The 20,313-nt window shown below is 32.1% G+C and overlaps 3 protein-coding genes across 4 annotated transcripts; 1 reads left to right on the forward strand and 2 right to left on the reverse strand.

Annotated features, from left to right (window-relative positions):
- The first annotated feature begins 65 nt into the window (after positions 1-65).
- Positions 66-9,178, forward strand: LOC106107451. Of its 2 annotated transcripts, none has more exons than XM_013288304.1 (14): positions 66-323; positions 411-981; positions 2,163-2,414; positions 2,879-3,019; positions 3,609-3,688; positions 3,845-4,243; positions 4,704-4,839; positions 4,951-5,030; positions 5,154-5,298; positions 5,370-5,449; positions 5,529-6,088; positions 6,537-6,656; positions 6,778-6,873; positions 7,505-9,178. In XM_013288304.1, exons 1-14 carry the CDS (start codon positions 213-215, stop codon positions 7,620-7,622), a joined length of 2,889 nt encoding a protein of 962 aa, XP_013143758.1. In that variant the 5' UTR covers positions 66-212; the 3' UTR covers positions 7,623-9,178. The 2 variants fall into 2 exon arrangements, with proteins under 2 accessions (XP_013143758.1, XP_013143759.1); XM_013288305.1 differs by having other exon boundaries at positions 414-981.
- Positions 9,179-9,816: 638 nt separating this feature from the next.
- LOC106107313 (coatomer subunit gamma) lies at positions 9,817-13,423 on the reverse strand. The gene is made up of 2 exons (XM_013288118.1): positions 12,767-13,423; positions 9,817-12,357 (listed from the first exon to the last, which is right to left on the reverse strand). Exons 1-2 carry the CDS (start codon positions 13,310-13,312, stop codon positions 10,312-10,314), a joined length of 2,592 nt encoding a protein of 863 aa, XP_013143572.1. The 5' UTR covers positions 13,313-13,423; the 3' UTR covers positions 9,817-10,311.
- Positions 13,424-13,931: 508 nt separating this feature from the next.
- LOC106106937 (verprolin-like) lies at positions 13,932-20,049 on the reverse strand. Its single transcript, XM_013287595.1, has 14 exons — positions 20,043-20,049; positions 19,907-19,949; positions 19,553-19,667; positions 19,428-19,481; positions 18,809-18,901; positions 18,462-18,578; positions 17,960-18,061; positions 17,581-17,715; positions 16,798-16,872; positions 16,644-16,706; positions 16,033-16,113; positions 15,665-15,736; positions 15,107-15,169; positions 13,932-14,032 (listed from the first exon to the last, which is right to left on the reverse strand). The coding sequence occupies exons 7-14, from the start codon at positions 18,024-18,026 to the stop codon at positions 13,932-13,934; spliced, it is 657 nt and encodes a 218-aa protein (XP_013143049.1). The 5' UTR covers positions 18,027-18,061; positions 18,462-18,578; positions 18,809-18,901; positions 19,428-19,481; positions 19,553-19,667; positions 19,907-19,949; positions 20,043-20,049.
- Positions 20,050-20,313: the final 264 nt, after the last annotated feature.

The following is a 20,313-nucleotide window of genomic DNA, read 5'->3' on the forward strand; positions in this document are numbered from 1 at the left end:
CCAGTCATACTGGCCAAGTGTAAACCGCGCATAACAAGTAACATGACAGTGACAGATGACAGCAGTAAGTGGCAGGAAAAATAAGTTTACTTAACTTTTAATTTACGCGGGTGTATACAAAAAACATATTTTTTGCTGAAAACAAAATGCAAATAAATTATGAGAGTTCCATAAACATCTAATAGGAGACATGATTACCAGTAAAACTTAATATGAGTACTGAGAATAATAAAGATTGGATTTTGTGTCGGTCATATAGGTTTCCTAATAAGTGTTATTATTTTAATGTTCACAATGGTGAATCTATATGGGCCGGTCCAGAGGTAGGTAGAAGGTCCATATAATTATTTATTTCCACATAAATTTATATGCTTCTTGTCGTAATACTCACGTATGTCACTTTGTTACAGAAGAAGGCATTACTGAATACAGACAAGAGTACGCCCGATTTTAAAGAACCTAAAATTAACTTAAACAGTGATGTTAATACAAATAATGTATTTGATGAAGTTGAAAATAAATTTGAATTAAACTATGACAAGTCACAAAAGCAGGACAACCAACAATCTGAAACATTCATAACTAATAAAAAATCTCTACTTTTACATTCTCAAATACATACTCCAATAAAAGATAACTCAATAAAACTCTCAATAAAAGATAACAAACAAACAATTCAACTACAAGATAAAAAAGAAAAAAAGAAAGTACTAAAAAACTGTAAAACCCTATTCCAACCCGTTTTGGATGATGGTCAAGGTCACACTAATAATACTTTAAATGGTATTAAATGTGGACAGGATTCTTTTACAATGTGTAACAAACCCGTATACAATAGACAGAGAAAAGTGATATGCGATCCTCATATAAAATTCCAATTATCTCAGGATAGTAAGAGTGAAGATAAAGAATCACTGTCATTAATAACAAATAAAATTGAAGATATAAATCTACTTGGTTCTTCCAGTGAAATGCAGACAGGTATTTAAGTATTTTTTTATATATAGGTTAATTCTAAAATTTGTATATACAGCTAAAAACTTAGAACCTTAAGAAAAACATGTGGTATAAAGTTAAACTTAGGAATAAACTGAGTATAAGCAAAATTTGTACTAATGTTTGCTAATACAAAAATTATGTAAGTAATTTGGATAGCAAAATCAAACTACTTTAAGTTATAGCATCATTACAAAAAGAAAAACAATATAAAGTCAAACTTAGAACTGAGTACAAGCAAAAGTTGTTTAGTACAAGTTTTTTTTTATTTGCTTATACTTGGTTTATTCCTAAGTTTAACTTTATACCACATTTATTTATAAAGATGCTATAATTTAAAGTAGTTTGATTTTGCCATCAGAATTACTTACATAATTTTATTAATCTACACTATTATAATAAAGCGTGAACACACACTTCTTTGTTGCCTAAGATGTCAGTAATTATAGCATATTTTTGACTTTTTTTTAACAAAAAGCCCTAAACTTGCGTCACACTTTAGGCTATATATTTTCGCAACATTAAACTTAGGGGGTAAGTCTTTTGGATAAAAACCCTAATGTGGGAAAAAGACCATAAGTTGCTGTCAACATCAAGAAAGCTGGATTGCTAAGGTTTATCAGGTCATGTCATTTTGACATTGGCTATTATTGTACAGACAAATGCAAACAATAAAATAAAATTTTCATAATTCATGCGGGTGAAGCCGCATGGGAACAACTAGTATAATATAAGTAAAGTCAATGATAGTAGTTTTTATGCTGTGCAACATATGTTTTACCTATAGCAATTTTCATTACTCTTGTATGATATAAACTCTAGATAGTTTTTAATTTATTGATAGCTAGCTGTTCCAGTGCGGCTTCATCCGCATGAAATGTCGAAATTCAAATGCACAAATGACAATTGCTTCCTTGATGTTGGCAGCAACTTATGGTCTCTTTCCCATATTAGGATTTTTATCCGAAATACTTATCCCCAAGGTTTAATGGTGTGAAAATATATTGCCTAAAATGTGACATAAGTGTAGGGCTTTTTATTAAAAAAAGAACTATTCAAAAATATTCTGTGATTGCTGACATCTTAGACAATAAAGAAGTGTGTGTTTACGCTTTTTTATAATAGTATAGATAGCAAGAGATATGTATATATTTTTTTATATTTAGGTGAAAATGAATGTGACAATTTCATCAAGCAACATGACCAGAAGTGGTTCATTTTCCGTAATGAGTCACAAAATGAAGAGATTTTCAAATTTCAACCATTTGGAAGGAATTCAATCTGTAACAATGTGGAAAAGCCCCTGAGTAAAAACATGGCAACAATAAAACATGAAACAAAAGATATTTGTATTATTGTGATAGATTTAAATGTGTTGCTTAATGATTTTCAATTTGTTAACGACAAAGTACTGCAAGGTATGATTTTATAGAAAATTTTATGTTATAATAGTGTTTTATCTTAGATATATATATCTGTACTATGTAGTATGTATCCTTTTTAATTGTTTTGTCTGCAACTTCATACAGAATTAAAAATACTTAGTAAGTTGCTAAAGTGTTCTTCCAGACTATGTTTCACATCTGTGTTAAATTTCATCAAAATTAGATAATACATCTTAGAGATACATAGTAACAAATATCCATCCATCCAGATTCTCACATTTATGCATTTTGCACATTTTGATTTTAAAAACTTAGTGTCCTTCAAGAAGCGAGCCTTTCATTACCCCAAAGACCGGCAACGCATCTGTAGTTCCTCTGGTGTTGCGGATGTCCATAGGCGTCGCTGACCACATTGGTGTTCACGCCGCTCGTTTGCCCCCTTTTATAATAAAAAAAAATAAATTAGTATGTTACAATTTTTTATCTTCGTATTTCAGATACAAGATACCGTTTAGTCATACCTAATGCAGTTATATCAAAGTTAAAGAGTTTAGCTGAAATGAAACATAAAAGCCATCAACTAATGGTGACAGCACAGGACTTGATTTGGAAAATACCAACACAATCGCGTCACATAAGTAAGTAATTTACAGTTACTTAACCCTTTATATACTTTGTTGTAGCAAAAAAATGATTTTTTTAGTAGTCATATTTTTGGATATTTAATATGAATGTGGTAATACAAAAAAAAATAAAGTTTTTTTTTAAATTAGTTGACACTGGACACTATTAAATTAAAAGTTAAATCCGTTTTAAATGGGCGCTGCTCAGTGTCAGAGTGGAAAAAGCCTTTTGTTATTTCTTTTGTTTTTATGTTATGTTTGAAGCACCAACAACCATTAGGCTTAAACAGGGTTCCGATCCTGGGGGTCGAGGGTTCAAATCCCGCCATTCGATTACTGTCGTAAACCATATCCTGGTACAAGCCTAGAGCATAATTGAAAATTAGCAAATAAATCTCCTAATATATTTCTAAAAAATAAATAAAACAAGAATTTCCTTGCATAAAAATTATTATTCTTTTATATGGATATCTTTAAGGATGAAATTCTAAAATGTATACCATCATAAACTATTTGTTGGTTAAAAAAAGAAAAAAAAATTTTTGGTAAGCATTGTCAAATAAGTAAATAAGGTTTATATCAAAATATGTACAATAATTTTCAGTACTAGAACCAGAACAACCTACAGCAACACAACAAATTATAAATTGTTGCAAAAAAATTAAAAACTTGAATTACAATATGGTGAGTAAAATAATGTAATTTATTTAAAAAATAATGTTGTTTTTATTTCATAGTATTAAGAAACTACAGTTTTTTCAGCTTTTTTTCTCTGTAGTAATTCCATATGTTTCGTGTTTATTAATTACTTGAAAATATTGAAATATTGTGATTTTACAGATTTTATTAACAAATGATGCCGACCTTTATACAAATGCGATTGACCAACATTTCACCTGCTATATGATACAGGATGTTAAAGAAGGATTATGTCCTTCATTATTTACTAAGCCTCATATACATAATCAAGATAAAGATATAAATAACAATCTGTTCCTACAAAAACCTGAAGAAATTGCATTTAATTTTTCACAATTAATAACCGATGTTTACGAAAGTTATCCATTGTTTGAACATTTTTATACAGAAAAGCCGGGTTTAAAAGAGATTGTGAATGAAAAATTTGAAAAATACAGTTTAACAAATTGTCAAATGGCGAGTTTTATTATTTTGCGTACTGAAGATTATATGTGCACTTTTACACAAATTATGGAGACATTTATGTCAGATTTGTTACTGGTAATTATTTTATTAAGTTTTCCAAAAGGGCTGTAAAAAGGATCCGAAGAGATTCTCTTAATCTCTCTAAAAAACTAACACACTTGTTTGAAATGACAACGTAGTAAATATTAAAAATATTTCTGTCCCTTTTTATGTTTTACTTTGTCTCTCTCTTGTAACGAAATTTAGCAAATCGTGACGCACCTTGTAATTATTCGATTTTCTTTGAAATTCCGAATTAGTGTTAATTAAATTCAAGTTAAAAGTCACATTTAGGAAATTTATAACTAGATTTCGCCCGCGATTCTGTCCGCGTAAAAATAATAAAAAAAAAGAAAAGTATGTAGTCTATGTGTTCTTCGACTTTGCTTTACATCTAATCCGTGATCCGTTCAGCAGTTTAGGCTACTCTAACAAACGTCCATCTAAACTTTCGCATTTATAATACGAGTAAGATAGTTTTTTTGTGTTGTTTCAGAATGAGAGTATTAACTGTGACTTTTGCTCGATACCGCAGGCGGTAGACGCATTAGCGCAATTATATCCTGATTCCACGACTATACAAATAGTCGCATATAGAATGGCGGCTTTGTATAATTTAATTAATAAAAAAAGTAAGTTTTTTTTAATATGTAAGTTGGCACGTATAGCAGAAGAGTAGTCTTGTTAATGGTGTGCCAAACCAAGTACAATATTATCTCTTAGAATGTTAGTCTTTTTTTCAGATAAACTTGAAACTAAATACAAGGCAGATATTTTAATAAAGATGGTAGGCTGTGGAAAAATTTTGGTGGAATCTATAAAGGTAAAAATTTTGTATTAACAAAATTATAATTTTATTGTTTTTTTTTAGTTTACTTTATATAAAAATTGCTGTGGTGTGTCATGTCAAGAAAAAAATCATCAAATAGCATGTGTTTCTTTTTAGGCTCTCAAACCTAATTCAGATATTTTGTTGGAGACGGAACATTTGTTAGACAAATTACTGCAAAGTATCGAGAATCCAAACCGTTTTGACAACGAATTGGAACAATCGAAAATAGTAAGAACATGTAGTTCATCGTATGGAGGATGTAAGTGAATAAGTGGAAATTTTTTAAAAACGTTTAATTAAAAAAAAATACTTAAATGATTTTTTTTCTAGATGACATCAAACCTGAAAATGTTTATTATAACGGACATTATACTGATATAAACGGAAATGAAGAATTATCGAAACAAACAGTAAGTATGAAAAATCAGAGAATTTTTTTTTTGTGATGTTAGTTAAATTATTTTTATATTTTTACTTTGTCTTTTTCAGAATTTTATAAACAACCGTATAATTCGTACAACTGGCAAAAATTTAAATTCTTTAATAATCTCTAATAACAACGAAATCGTGTTAGACGTTGAAAACAATGTCTCTAGTAAAAGCGAAGAAAAAAATAATTTTGACATAAAAATAAACTTGAATATAGACAAAGAAGACATCACTAAGCAAGTTTTTGATTCGTCTGTACACGAAAATGCTTTCACGGTTATGGAAAACGCTCCTAAAGTTATTAGAAATTTTGATACGATTAAAACTTTCGAAGAAAAAATAGGGAATAAATTAGAAAACATAGATACAAAATCTAATTTGAATTTAAAAGATTGTAATAATATTAAAGATTTGGATAAAATAAGCGAAACTTATACGGATATAGCTTATCAAACAGAAGTATATAATAGTGAATCTGTTAACGATAAATTAACAGAAAATCTAACATTAAGTGCCTCCAACGATAGTGGCTTAGGCAAGGGTTATTGTGACGCATATTTGGTGATCAAAGAATTCACTTCCGAATTGAGTTCCACTTTGAAGATTGTTTACGAATTTATGTGAGTGTGATATAAAAAAATCAAGCACATTTCTTTGTTATTTAGAATATCTATATTTAATAAAAAAAACCCCTATACTTACGACACGCTATCTTATTAATATAAATGCAAAAGTTTCGATGGATGAATGTTTGTTAGAGTTTGTAGCCTACTGCTGAACGGATTTCGATGAAATTTGACATAGTTGTAGAGTATAGTCTGGAAGTACGCATATGCTATTTACTTTTTTAAAACCACGCGGAACAAAGCGGGCGAAAGCTAGTACTTAATACAAAAAACTAACACACATGTTTGTTACGTCAGCAATCACAAAGTATTTTAAAAAAAAATGTTTTTTTTTTATAGAAAGCCCTACAGTTACGCTACAGACTATATATTTTTACGCTATTTATTTATAGTGTGAATAAATTGGAAATAATTGATAGATAGACATCTCATTTGTTTTCAGAAATGACACTAGTCAAGTATTACGACAAAAAAAAATCAAACCTGAGAAAAAACGTGAGATATTTGACAAAGCTTACAAAACTTATCATCGTATGTCACTTGTTGTTGACAATTTGAAGAAGTAAGATTTTTTTATCTATTAAATAATTTGTGTGCTGGCGTAGATTATTAATATAAATAAAAAAAAATAATAAAAAAATAGAAACCTCATAAAAAATAATATCGTTTTAATTAAATTTCAGTATATTAAAAAGGGAGAATGACGGGGAAACGACAGTGGTGACGCTGCTGCAGCGAGCGGGCAGCGACGTCAACGACAAGATAATCAACAAATACAAGTAATATAATTCTCATATACTAATGGTTTATATTATACACACTTTGTTATATAACATGTCAGCAACCGCTATAGATTTACAAGCACGGCACGAGTTTTTATTTTTTAAATACCAGTAGATTTTTATTAATTTTTCTAATATTTCCTTTAACTATTCCAATTAAGCGTACGGCGGGATTCGAACCCTCGACCGCAAGATCGGTAGTCCATACCCCAAACTATTAGGCTATTGTCGCTTTAATTGATGAATTAGCTGGTAATTAATCTGGTATTTGAATTGTTTTCCTCGCGATAAATTTTTTTTAATGTATAATTTCATAATAGTTTACATTTCTTAAAGTGCCAATTATATCAAAACCATCTTTACAATGCGATATAAAGGAGGCTACACCTTAGACTAAACTATCACACAACTGTTTAGTCTCGCTTTGATTCTTACGAGCTTATATGGAGGTGCACATACTACTCGACTTTTATTTGTGTAAATAAACAGTAGAAGGCTGCAAAACAATCGACAATCGCACAACTGTTGTGCGATGGTTTAGTCAAATGACTCTCCAATCTTATTCTAAACAATGTAGAAGCGAGATAACAATGTATAGATGTTTCATATTTGATTTTTTCTGTTCCAGGGAAATAGTTACCGCTTATTTGGAGCAAATTGATCTCTTACAGCAAGCTTTAAAAATTATTTATAATAATACAAATAGTAATTTAATATCTAACAAAGAAGTTACAAATACATGTTAGCTTATTTTTAAACGATCTGCCTTTCATACTTAGAATTAAATAGCCCTTTAGGGCCTGTCCCACCTCTGACTGATAGAGGCTCAGATAGCTTAAAAATGACGTCACTGTCAGATAAGGGAACAAACTCTGATATTTACATGACGTATTTTACACGTTGGTCATCAGACAAATTTACAATTTAGTGGGACAGGCCCTTAGTATTAGAGAGTATTGGTGACGCAGTGTAAAGTTGAATTCAATAGAATTTGGTGGGACAGGCCCTTAAACAGCCTTTATATCTGTAATCATATAAAATAGACACAGAATCATATTTGTAGCATGAAATGCTGAATTTTTTTAAAATAAATCCATAGGTAATAAACACCAGACAGTGAAATAAATACAATTTTCTATTGAACTCGACTGATAATTGTTAGATATGATCTCGATTGAAGACTTGAAAACTATACCATTGTTTATAGTATATTTGTCTTATTTATAAGTGTTTAACTTTTTTAAAGTTTAAGAAAATACGTTAAAAAGATTCAGTTGCTCTATGTTATAGCTATTAGATGTTACTTGACATATTACAATTTAATGGTTAATTTAAGAAAAATGTGCAATGCGGCCACAATAACATGATTATGTGAAGTTCGAATCAAGTAAAAACTAAATCGAATTCACCGTTGACGTTGAATAGACGTCAAAAAAAGTCTCCCCTTTATAAGGTTTTTTCACCCCCTGATACGCGGACGAAAACAGCAAATATGCCAATCTTTTAATCAGTAAAGTAACTTGCTTATAGTCAAATACTTTGTCACGTTATACCATTGTACAGTGAACATTTTGAAAACTTTATAAAACCATATGCAAACTCGGTTTCAATAATACGTCAGTATTCAGAAGCATAGGGACATAGAAGTCCGTAAATATTTTTAAAAAACGAAGCGTATAAAAGTTTCTTTTTAACTGTATACATTTTAGCATCTGACCACAGTTCGCAAACACTCGATATAGTAAAATTTGGATATTGTTCGGATAACATTACATGCCATGTGCCTATCATGTTATTGTACACGCTTTTTATATAATTTGTATAATCACTTTCATAATAAAGAGTTAAAGATACGAAATGATGATAAACAAAATCGATTGTCTAAGGGCCTGTCCCACCACTGGCTGATAAAGGCTCAGATAGTTCAAAAACGACGTCACTGTCAGATAAGGGTACAAAATCCGTTATTTCCATCACATATTTTTTTTTTTTTGATACTTTTTAGAACTTTAGCACATATAACATATACACTTTGCATTGCATTTACAATTTGGTGGGACACGCCCTAATAACTTTAGTTAGCAATTTGATTGCCTATTTAAAGTAATTATTTAGATAACTAGACTACTTAGGTGTAATAATAGTTATAAGCTTAAATAATATTTTTGGACATTTTGTTTGATTTTTTGAAGTTGACTTAGTATTTTTCTGACTAAAATTCGCAGACATCTTGACTTGTACAGACCATTTATAAAATAAAATTCTTAAGAAATTAATAGTTTTTAACGACAAACAGAATTAAAAAGGCATATATTTTTTCTTTCTCTACGATAATTATAATAATCAAACATCAGAAATTTAAAAAAAACTGTTGATCTGACTGATTTTTATTGTAACATAAGTAAATATAAGGATGTTTGACTTACTAGACGCGTAAAGTATTGGACTTTTTTTGATTTATTATTGAAACATGACAAGAAAAAAATATTATTTAGTTTTAGATCAGTTCCTATTAATTGTATGGCCTAATTGAGAATATAAAAACCTAAGCCAAACGTCGCTTCAATCTTGATTATATCTCTTTCTACGCAAAGGAATCAGTTCCATATTTACCAGCAATATGGCGTTTTTATATTACCGGTTAAGCTATACCTATACTGTTTGACGGCAGCTTCCATTAAAGTCTGAAAGAAAACAATGCGACCTCTCAGTACATAGATATTAAGTAATTACATAAAACTGTAGTGAATTTGTTCTGCCGATGTACATATATGAAGACATTCTATCTCTATTTTTCCAGAGAATGACAGAGATGGCAATATCTTTGTACAAGTATTTCTGCAACGCATTGTCCTGGTTAATAACATCATTGTTACTTTCTTTTTTACGACTTGAAACTGGTCCTTTTTTATTTTTTACTTAGGTAAAATAAAACACCAATTGATACATAATCTTTTATTTCACCATTCATAGAGTAAATGTAAGTGAATATTTTTCGTCTTAAGACATACATAGGTGCAGCTAATATTGAATAAACACCTAGAAAAATGTTATTCAAAACTTAAATAAGGCTTAACAACTACGTTTTAACTTCGCCACAAAATAATAGACTTTGACAATTGTCAGAGTCAGAGAGAAAATGATAAATTGAAAAGCTAATAGCGTAAATACGATAAGAATAAGAATACAATGTTTGATGGGAATGCTATCAATACAGATTTATAATATTAAAATAATTGTAAGTAATTATCCAAATATAAAATATTACATTAATTAAATATTTTAAGAGAAATAAAACAAAGAATTTTCATAACTTTCATGAAACAGTACATTATTTAAAGAAAAACAAGATCTGAAAATTATCTCATAACTTCTGCTTGTCTAAGAACTATATGAAATACATTAATATTTTAAATTTAGTGAATACTACTAATTTTAGCCAATGGCAGACAACAAAAGCTGGGCAATGTCTTCCCGAGGGGACCTAACAGCTAGTTTCATAGTAACACCCACATTTATAGAGACTAACTTCGCCTTCATCAGCACGGGAGCTCCGCCGCGGAATATACCGCAACCCTTGATCTCCTTAATAGCGTCTCCGCTCACAGCTTCGTTTGGCAGAGCCAAGTGTCTGCAAACCGCTTTACCAGCCTCTTCAATATCATTGTACGGAAGAGCGAAAGTGTCACTGGCTTCCGGAGAATTCGCCGCGCATTCCCAAGTCTCTTCGAAATCTTCAGCGGCAGTGCGTGTTTTAATTTGATCAGCACAATTGATATCGAATTCCTCCAAAGGATACGAATCGGCGTATCCTTCGCCGGGGTCGGGAATGCCGGTGTTGGGATCGCAGTCCCTCACCACGAACTCCAAAGTCGCACCGAATGTTCCCAAACTGTCCAAGTATGCGCTCGGAAATTCGACAACCACGAATACACTATCGGATTTATTGAAAGCCAATCTCTGACAGGGTACGATTGATACAAAATTATATTCAGGTGGTGTATCCAATCGAACGTGAACTTGCTCGAGTAGTTGATCATTGAGTGTATTCACACATTCAAACTGCAATATGATGTGGCGTGCAAAAATGTGTTTGTACAAGCGCACCGTGTACTCTGTCTCCGGTTCGGTTAATTCGACCACTTGGGCGCGTTTGAAAATAGGTCCAAAGCGCTCGATACCAGGAATCTGCGACAACATTTCGTTATATACCTCTTCTGTTGTCATTTGCGTGGGCTTTTTCACTTCCACTTCAACTATATCTTCTTTCTCTTCTTTGAGTTCTTCTGTAGGTACTGACATTATATCAAATGTCTCCTCTGGTTTGGTAGCGATATGCTCACGTAATGCTCGTTCAAGCTGTACGGGATTTAGCTTCACGACATTTATGATGTAATCGTTGATAAGTTGTTGATCTCCAGTATCGAGTATAGCGTTATAGAAAATGGCGCGATCTCTAACTTCATCTTCATCGTCCAGTTCGCAACGAGTTAAAAGAACCTTAATGTTAGGCAACATTTCGGGCCGCTGGGCACCGAACTGCGCGACTGCAGATACCGCTGCCGCTCTCACCGGACCTGATTCCAAAATAACTCTGTTGTAAATAAAACGGATGTATCGTGAAGGCTGACGTGACTTAGGACCCTCGCGTCCCAGCAAATGTAATATACGGACAGCCAAAGCGGAGTGCTCACAGTCCTCTATAAATTCACACAAATGTGCCAGACCTGTCTCTTTAGCATCTGGGTTCTCTTCTACTATTTCTATTATGGCATCGGCTATAGCCGCTTTAAAGTCTAATCCACCTTCATCTCTTAACATTCCAGCCAGAAATGCTACAATAGACTGATGCTTTCTTGGAAATTTCGTACAGAGACGTCGAATAGCTTTCACCACGATGATTTTGAATTCGTCAGAAATTTCGGAAACAAAGCTTGATATTTGCTTCATTAATCTGTCAATGGAGCTCTCAGCACCCGTAGCGAGCAATGTTGTAACAGCTAAAGTAGCAACGGAGCGGTTAGGATCAGATATCAGGTTTTCTAGATCAACTGTACAAGCTGCAACGGCTGTAGGTCGTTTGGCGGTCAGGCAAGCTAATGTTCGTGCCCCCGCAAGTCGCAAAGAGGCTTTCGAGGAGCCACAGAACAACTGTAACACGGATACAGCTGGTGCTAGATCACGCACAGGCTTCTTTAGATTGACAATAGCATGGGCTGCTTCATAAATAACCATTTCAGATTTGTGCCTGAGACAGTACTCTATAAAATCAATAAAACGTTTGGAATTATCAGAGTCATCAGTTTCTACCATTTGGGCAGCAAAACGTATAAGGAGGCACAGCATATAAGGAGACTTCACGGAAGTTCCGAAGTAGCGAGTAATCAGTTTTACAGTAGACAATTTGTCATTTTTCTTTAATCCAGCGACCAGCCCCAATGCATGATAGCAAACCATGGGATCGTCAGAGTTCATTGCTTCCTGTAACAAAAAAAAAATGTATATTAGAACAATATTAAAATAACAAAACTATCTATTTGCTACAAACAGCATCAAAGGCTCAGGGGTTAAGCACATCCTGAGTTCAAATTCCATCATGTTGGTACAAGATGGGTTGTGTTTTCTTTTTTGTTGAAAAAAAGGGTTCACTGATGAGATTGGGACATGATGGAATGAGTTTTTTGATTTAAAAAACTTTTATATTTACTTGCCGTCTTATGATAAAGGAAAACAATGAAGACACCTAGACATGCGTGCAACAAAGCTCAAATATATGTGTAATTTCAACTGTCACTGGGTCAGCATAATATGGGCTCTCAGTGGATATGTAAACTGAGTAAATAGTTTATTAAAGAAAACAAGCATTTTTAATTTCATATTTAATACAAACCTGTGCCTCATTAATCCATCGCCGAACCAGATCCGGAGCACTTGATGAAAGATGAAGAGCGGAGACTAAAGCTGCGGAGCTCACAGCTGGGTTCTTATCAACAATAGCTTGCTTCATGTATCTTTCTATAGCTTGTAGCATTGTGCTATCGGTGATACTACACAATGCTCTTATAGCGGCGGGTCTATACAAATCCTCTTTACCTGTCATATCCTTAGTCAATGACGATGTTACTATGATAATATCTTGGGCCATAGTGCTCAACTCTTTTATGCAAAGATAAACCATACGCCTCAACATCACATTTTTGGATTGGAACAGTTTGGTTGTTGCAAAAAACACATCTGTCGCCTCCTTCGTAGTGAACTTTTCTCCTTGATTGAGTAAATACAGAATTTTCGACAAGATGTAAATACATTTTCTTGGATTAACCGGAGTTTCATTAAAATATCTAGCTTCTTGCAATACTATAGTCTTGTCAAGGTTTTGGTAAGGATTACCACCACTGTCTTCTTCCTCTTTTTTATCTCTCTTAAAGGAACTCATTTTTGATTTTTTATTTCGAGTAATTAAGAAATTATGGGGTACCGAAGAATACACTTTTACAAGAAAATATACGATACACGTATCATTGACTTGTCAAATCAATAATTGTCAAAAAAATATTGCCAAGTGTTAGAATTCCGTTCCGTTACTCACAGAACATATTTATTGATTTAATGAAAACACGATATTTTTATTCTTTATTTAATTGGTTATATTTTTAAATAACACAAAAATCAGGCGATGGAAAATAAACCACTATATCACAAAGCCAAAGTAGTCTGAAAAATTTCTGAGTAAACCTAAAAACTTGCTTTGCATGTCGACATACGCGACTCCAAACGACAGAAGCGATAGGCATTGTAGCGCTTGATAAAAGTGAATAAATCGATACGAGCTTCAAACACATGAAAATCGAATTCAGTTTTTTTAAAATAACCATGTTGTCGATTTTTGCAACATCCTTAATGTTTAAAAATAAACGATCATGCAAACGACGTTGTAAAATGTTCAATTGGTATTTTATCTTACTTACTATTTTTCTTACTCTCTACTTCTGAAACTGTATGAAACTATTAAAATTTTAGGATTATTTGAATAAAGTACAACTTAAAAAAAATGTTTATTTATTAGTATAGATCGGATAATTCTTTAATTCTTCGTAGTTCCAGTCTTCGGTCTCATTACTGTAATAAAAAGACGTATTCGAATTCTTCGACGAATCTGGGGAATACAAACGAAAATTCAGTACTTCAGTAATAATTTAACGTCCAAATAAAAAATGCCAAATTAAGTTACTAGCTGATTATAGACTTATGAAAGAATGTTTGAAATCGATTGTTAGCTTTTTAACTATTTTTGATGTATTCTGTATTCTTAAAAGTTATTTGTTAACGTTCGTTCGCTATATTTGCGTTGTCGCATTGCAGTTCAGTTTGTGTGTTTTAAAGTAATTTACAAGTATTGTTAATATGGCCGTCCGTCTATATTTTAAAGAAGAAAGTCATTCGTGGAAATATCTAACACGATTGAGTAGATTTGTAGTTAACCTTAAAGTTACAATCTTACTAGTGTTCCTAATATTATAAATGTGAAAGTATGGATGGATGTTTGTTAGAGTTTATAGTTTAAATCTGAAAGGATCTAGATGAAATTTGGCACATATGTAGAGGATAGTCTGGAAGAACACTAATCCTATTTTCGATTCCGGAAATAATTACTGTTTCCGTGGGATACATTACTTTTTTATGTTAATATACTGCAATGGTTAAACATATCTTATTGAAATTTGGCAAACTTACAAAACTTTACAAAACTAAGCCTGCGGTCATGGGAGATCATCCTTAAAAATTTTCAGGTTCACGAAGGAAAAGGTAGTATTTTGTTTTTTCTGTGTTTTCTATGTTATTTATTGTAACTACAACGTGTAGTCTAGGTTAGAAAGGAACAGTATATTTAGGTGTTGATGATGAAGAGATAAAGCGTCGGTTGCTCAAGGGTTTGAATACTTGACTTGTGATCTAAAGGTCTTGGGTACGAATCCTGCCATGTATTTGATTTTCGATTTTTCGAATTACATATGCACATAAATTACCCGACGTTTTTACGATGAAGGAAAAATTGTGATGCAACCTGCACATATCAGCGAAGAAATTCAAAGATACGTGTGAAATTGACCAACCCGCATTGGGATAATAGTTAAAACAACAGTCATCCCTTATTGGGGTGGCTCAGAGCGCATCAGTGGAGACGTATAGTTAGCTGGTGATGATGATAAAATTTAGTTTGAAGCGTTACCGTGAGACGACGGTGGTGGCGTGGGCGCTCGCTCTTTGGGTGTCCTCCGGAAAGAGTTAGTCACTGTAATACCATTAATGTTATAAATGCAAAAGTTTGGATGGATGGTCGTCTGTTTACTACATATTAAGTCATTAATGGATCTCGATGAAATTTAACACAATAGCATAATTTTAAACAATTAGGCTGTCTAACTAAACTCCTGTGAATGCTGGTTAGTTCTAAGAAAGTAAATAACTTATATAGTTTATGTAATAATTCTTCGTCATCGCAGTTCGCAGTAATATAGTAATTTCAAAAAACACAGTTTCGCAAAAACAGTTTAAAATTAATTTACATGAAAAATGTCAAAAAAAAATTATTTTTATTTTTATTCCAATAAAAGAAAATTTTGACAAAACTTAAACTACAACATTTCCATATTAAATAAACTAGTTTTTAAATTAGTTAGCAACTGCAGCTTTGAGTTGCGTAATGGTCACTGTCAGACTTTAGTAGATTCTCATACTAAATGACCAATCAACGTCTCTAGCAGCATTACGATTTGTTTATACTAACCTGTTGCCAGTTTTTGCATTGGAGGGTTGGTTTTTGGCATTTGCGGTGGCTGTATGCGCGTTATGGAAGGCACTGAAACAATGAAAGATTGGTCACAGGATCAAAATAAATGATTTATCGTACTCTAGAAATCATTAGCTAGCACATTTGGAAAGCTTCCCATTTTTTATAAGATGTGATTATTCATGCAGATATTTGAGCCTTAGTCGACGCAAATCCATTCTCTTCAACACTAATATAAACACACACTACTTAGTTACATGGGATGTCAACAATCATAGTATATTTGTGAACAGTCAATACTTTTTTAATTAACAACGCTATAAAAAAAATAAAACCATGTCAACATAATTAATTTAATAACTTACATGTAGTTTTTACCATTGGTAACACATTCGGAACGTTTATTTTTTCCGGATTTGATGGAATATGCTTTTGATTGGGCACTGCTGAAATTGATTTGTTTTAATTAGTCTTGAAAATTGTTAACGATTCGATATCCTGGAAGTGACTAAAATTATAAAGATTCAACATTAAGGACAGATTTTCTTTGTAATTACTATGTCTGTGTTATATTTTTTCAATTATCTGTAGGCCTCTGTAGGATTTGAACTCCAAAATGCATTTCTGGTATTCTCATTTTTATCTGTATATCCTCTTTTAAAAATGTTCCTCGTTATAATTAATACTTATTGGTCACACTATTGTCTTATTTTGATTGACATTCGTCTATATTGTGTGTACAAATAACATTTTTTTTTAAATAAAAATGTTAGTAGATTTTTGTTAATTTACTAGTATTTCCTTTCACCATTCCAACTAAGCTCTAGGCTTGTGCTAGGGTATGGTTCACGACGATAGTCGAAGGTCGGTATTCGAACCCTCGACCGCAAGATCGGTAACACGCCCTAAGCTACTGGCGCTTAAAACAATAAAATAATATTACAAGTAAGTAAAAATAAAAAACAATAATAATTACTGTTTTCAGCCATTCTTCTGTTATTCAATACAGAGGTTAGCTCTGTAGCTATTGATCTATTTTCTGTAAACAAAAAACAATCATGAAAATATTTCTTTTATTAGCAATGTTATCTAATTGTTCTAATATACTTATCATACGTATATTCATATACCTGTTCGTGGTTTCTCTTTCATCAATGGTACAGGCATAGGTTGACGAGCAGTCACTGGAGGCAAAGCTTGTTCAGCTAAAAAGCAAAAAAAATCACATTGATGAAAAGTTTCGTATGTAACAAGAAGGACTTTAGTTATGAATGTGGTACACGGGCAGGGGAAGACCTAGAAAGAGGTGGATGAATTGCATGAAAGGTGACATGACAAGAAGGGAGTGATGACTGCGATGACGGGGAGTAGGATAACGTTAGGCGATCCGCTGCTCCTTTTCCCCTTTTTTCTATAAAAAAGGGAAGATATAAAGGGATGTGTGAGCAAGATTCGCCTGGGCCCACCCGGATCTATGCGCTCGTAGCTTACGGACCTGACATAAAGATTGAATATTATTCCTGTTTCTATTCGGTTTCCGAATCTAGTTTCGGTTTCGGCCAAAACAGAATGCAAGGCCGAAAGGTGGGTTTCGGTTTCGGCTAAAAATCAGTTCTGGTAGTTCACTGATTACACCATACATAAACTGTATTCAATGCCACATTGCGTTTTGAGGTACGGTTCGCGTGTAGAATTAGAATAAGATTTCAATCTTTTATGAATGAACTCTGTAATTTTTATAATTTAGTCATATTAATCTTATTCTTATTATAAATTTAAAATTATAAATGCGAAAGTTTCGATGGATAGATGTTTGTTAGAGTTTGTAGTCTAAACGGCTGAAAGGATCTTGATGAAATTTGGCATAGATGCAGAATATAGTCATAATACTCGTATATAATTTTCATACATACGTTTGGGAATGTATGGCTTCATATCTATTGGTTCTCGTGGTGGTATTTTTGGTAGTACATCCATTTCCCTTTTTGAAATCCTCCAATGATATTGTTTTTCAGCCTTCATTCGGTTAAAAGGTGGTGGCGACGGATCTGCATAATAAATTATTTAAAAAAATGTTTGTTCGGTTATAAAAAAAACCACAGGGTAAATTGAATTTGTTTTTGGCCCTTTATGAAGGTCACCCCTAAACATATAATGGACCGTTAAATAACACAGATTATTAGTATATTTTCCGTTAAGAGTATACAAAGATTCGCTGATTCTGAAAATAATGAAGTCCGACCATTGCATTTACATTGCACTTTTATAGTTAAATACATAAAGAAAACTAACCTCGTGTTGCAATATGCAAATTGTCTACAGAATGATATATGTTACTGTTCTCTCTGTCTTGTTTCATATTAGACTGATAGGGAAGATTTGATCTAACCGGAACTGAAATAAAAATTAAGGAAATAATATGTGGTATGACGTGAAGAAAGTGAAATAGAGGCAGGCAAATAGGTTGGTATGATACAGGGAGACATATCGACAGAGGGGGGCACACAAAAAAGTTTCCTTCCATATATTCTTTTTAAAGAAAAAGACTAGAATTTGGTCTCTTATCAGCCAAAACGCACGTCATGTTTGCTTAAACTGTCAGTACTTATCAAAATAATTTCGTAACATCTTACTAATATTATAAATGCGAAAATTTGAATGTGCCGATGGATGTCAATGTTTGTAGCTTAAACGACTAAACGGATCTAGATTAAATTTGGCATAGGATAATCTGAAAGAACCATGGACGGAATCGCGGGTGAAACTTAGTGTAAAATAAACATTCAATACGTACTTTGCGTTTCATGTGTATGTTTGAGATGTCTGTATTTATTATTGAATTTGTTCGATGTTTCTACATCATTTTTCTTTTTTATACTTCCTTGAAGTAAACGTTTCTGGTCCTGTAATACTGTGAAAAATTACAATTAAGTTGACATAAACACATCGTTTTACAAAAAATGTATTCTTAAAAATATAAATCTTCGTTGACGAAATACAAGATGGCGAAACAATAAATGTCTCTTAAACCTTTTAACTAAACAGTTGAAATTTCAGGCCTTTAAATAGGCTGATATTAATGGTCTTTAAATTGTGAGAAAACTAAAAAATCACAAGTAAATAAATTGTCCTGTAACAAACCTTGGTTTTTCTTTCGTATATTATAAATACATATAGCTTGTACAATGAGTATGATAAATGCTACAATTCCAGTATAAAGGAAGAACCAAACGGCTGTAAAGGAAAATGTCATTTCATTAATAATTATATTAAAAATTAAATCGTAGGTGTGTTATATCATAGTTACCTTACAATTTGAAAAAAGTTTTTTTAATTTGCCACGGGTGCGTCAAGTTCAGTTCAGTTTTTACTGAATACACACGCACGGTTTAACTGAACAGCTATTGTTCAGTTAAAACTGATGGAACAGTATGTTTGCCTAAATATAGCGACTGTTCATCGATTGCGATTAGTACAAGGTTATATGCTTGTGCGGTAAGTAACTAATCACTAAAATTGTCTTCTACTAATTGTTGCACGTGACTTCGTCCGCGTAAATATAATAAAAAACATGACCCATATTACTAACAGATAACGTAGCTTTTTAATGGTGAATGAACTTTATAAATCGGCCTTTTAGTTTTTGAGTTATTTCAATACATACAAAAATACAAATTGCTCTTTATAGCATTAGTATAGATATATGATAACTTGAAAACTATCATATTGCGAATTTAAATAAAAAATGTTTTGTACTTACAAATATCGCATTTTTCAGAAACTTGATTGTTGTTGTTGTTGTTGTTTTTTACGTCTGAAAGTAATGTATTTATTTATAATTTAATTTGGATTTTTTTTAATCGAGATTTTTCAAATCTTTCTTACCTCTCTGGTATATATAATGACAGCAAACGGCGTCATTGAAATAGTAATTCAAAAAACTAATTCCCTCCTTTGCCGTCTGTAATATTTTATCATTTTGATTTACTGCCTCCAGGTCCTATGTGTAGAGATACAAAGATTTTGGGTTATAACGTTCACATAGTTTTTAAATCTCTTTTAACGTGGACTACCTAGGTGGTATAAATTTAGCTCTCACAACTATAATTCGTAATGCACCAACAGATATCAATAATTGGTTATTCCCAAGTGAAACTTTTACTTTCATTGTGAAATAGGCAACAAAACTACAAAGCAGATAACTCCTTTATTATTATAGTGAAAATTAAAAATGATTACCAAACATGTCTTCCCTGGTTTGATTATTTCTTTTGTGTTGTGACTGAAAATAAAATTATTAAATGATTTATACAATTTACTTCATTATTTTTATGTTTTACTATTAAATAGTATAAAATAGTAAAAAACCAATTACCATATAACATAATAAATATCTGATTTATTTATTTTCGGATTAAAGGCTATAGGAACATCTGAAAAATAAAATTTAACATACATTTCTTTTGCTCTAACAGTTATGGTAACGAAGTAACGGCTCTGTCAAGGCTTTTGAGGGAGCCCTCGAGCTTAGTTACTCATAAACAGAGATGCACATAAAGAGGATATTTCCTCTTCCTATGCATCCCCTTTACCGTCAAATCCACTTACTTTTTGTATCCTCTCCTTTTGAGAAATGGGTGGTAAAG

This window comes from Papilio polytes, unplaced genomic scaffold, assembly GCF_000836215.1.
Source record: "Papilio polytes unplaced genomic scaffold, Ppol_1.0 DF822067.1, whole genome shotgun sequence".
Lineage (NCBI taxonomy): Eukaryota > Metazoa > Arthropoda > Insecta > Lepidoptera > Papilionidae > Papilio > Papilio polytes.

Bases quoted from the DNA above. Each gene is read 5' to 3' on its own strand.
- LOC106107451 (XM_013288304.1), top strand. From the start codon at position 213: ATGAGTACTGAGAATAATAAAGATTGGATTTTGTGTCGGTCATATAGG. The intron at 4,244-4,703 runs GTAATTATTTTA...GTGTTGTTTCAG, and splicing joins TTATGTCAGATTTGTTACTG to AATGAGAGTATTAACTGTGA. The intron at 5,450-5,528 runs GTAAGTATGAAA...TGTCTTTTTCAG, and splicing joins AAGAATTATCGAAACAAACA to AATTTTATAAACAACCGTAT.
- LOC106107313 (XM_013288118.1), bottom strand. From the start codon at position 13,312: ATGAGTTCCTTTAAGAGAGATAAAAAAGAGGAAGAAGACAGTGGTGGT. The intron at 12,358-12,766 runs GTTTGTATTAAA...TTTTTGTTACAG, and splicing joins GATGGATTAATGAGGCACAG to GAAGCAATGAACTCTGACGA.
- LOC106106937 (XM_013287595.1), bottom strand. From the start codon at position 18,026: ATGAAACAAGACAGAGAGAACAGTAACATATATCATTCTGTAGACAAT. The intron at 16,707-16,797 runs GTATATGAATAT...TTTTGTTTACAG, and splicing joins GAAAGAGAAACCACGAACAG to AAAATAGATCAATAGCTACA. The intron at 16,114-16,643 runs GTAATTATTATT...AATCAATTTCAG, and splicing joins CAGAAGAATGGCTGAAAACA to CAGTGCCCAATCAAAAGCAT.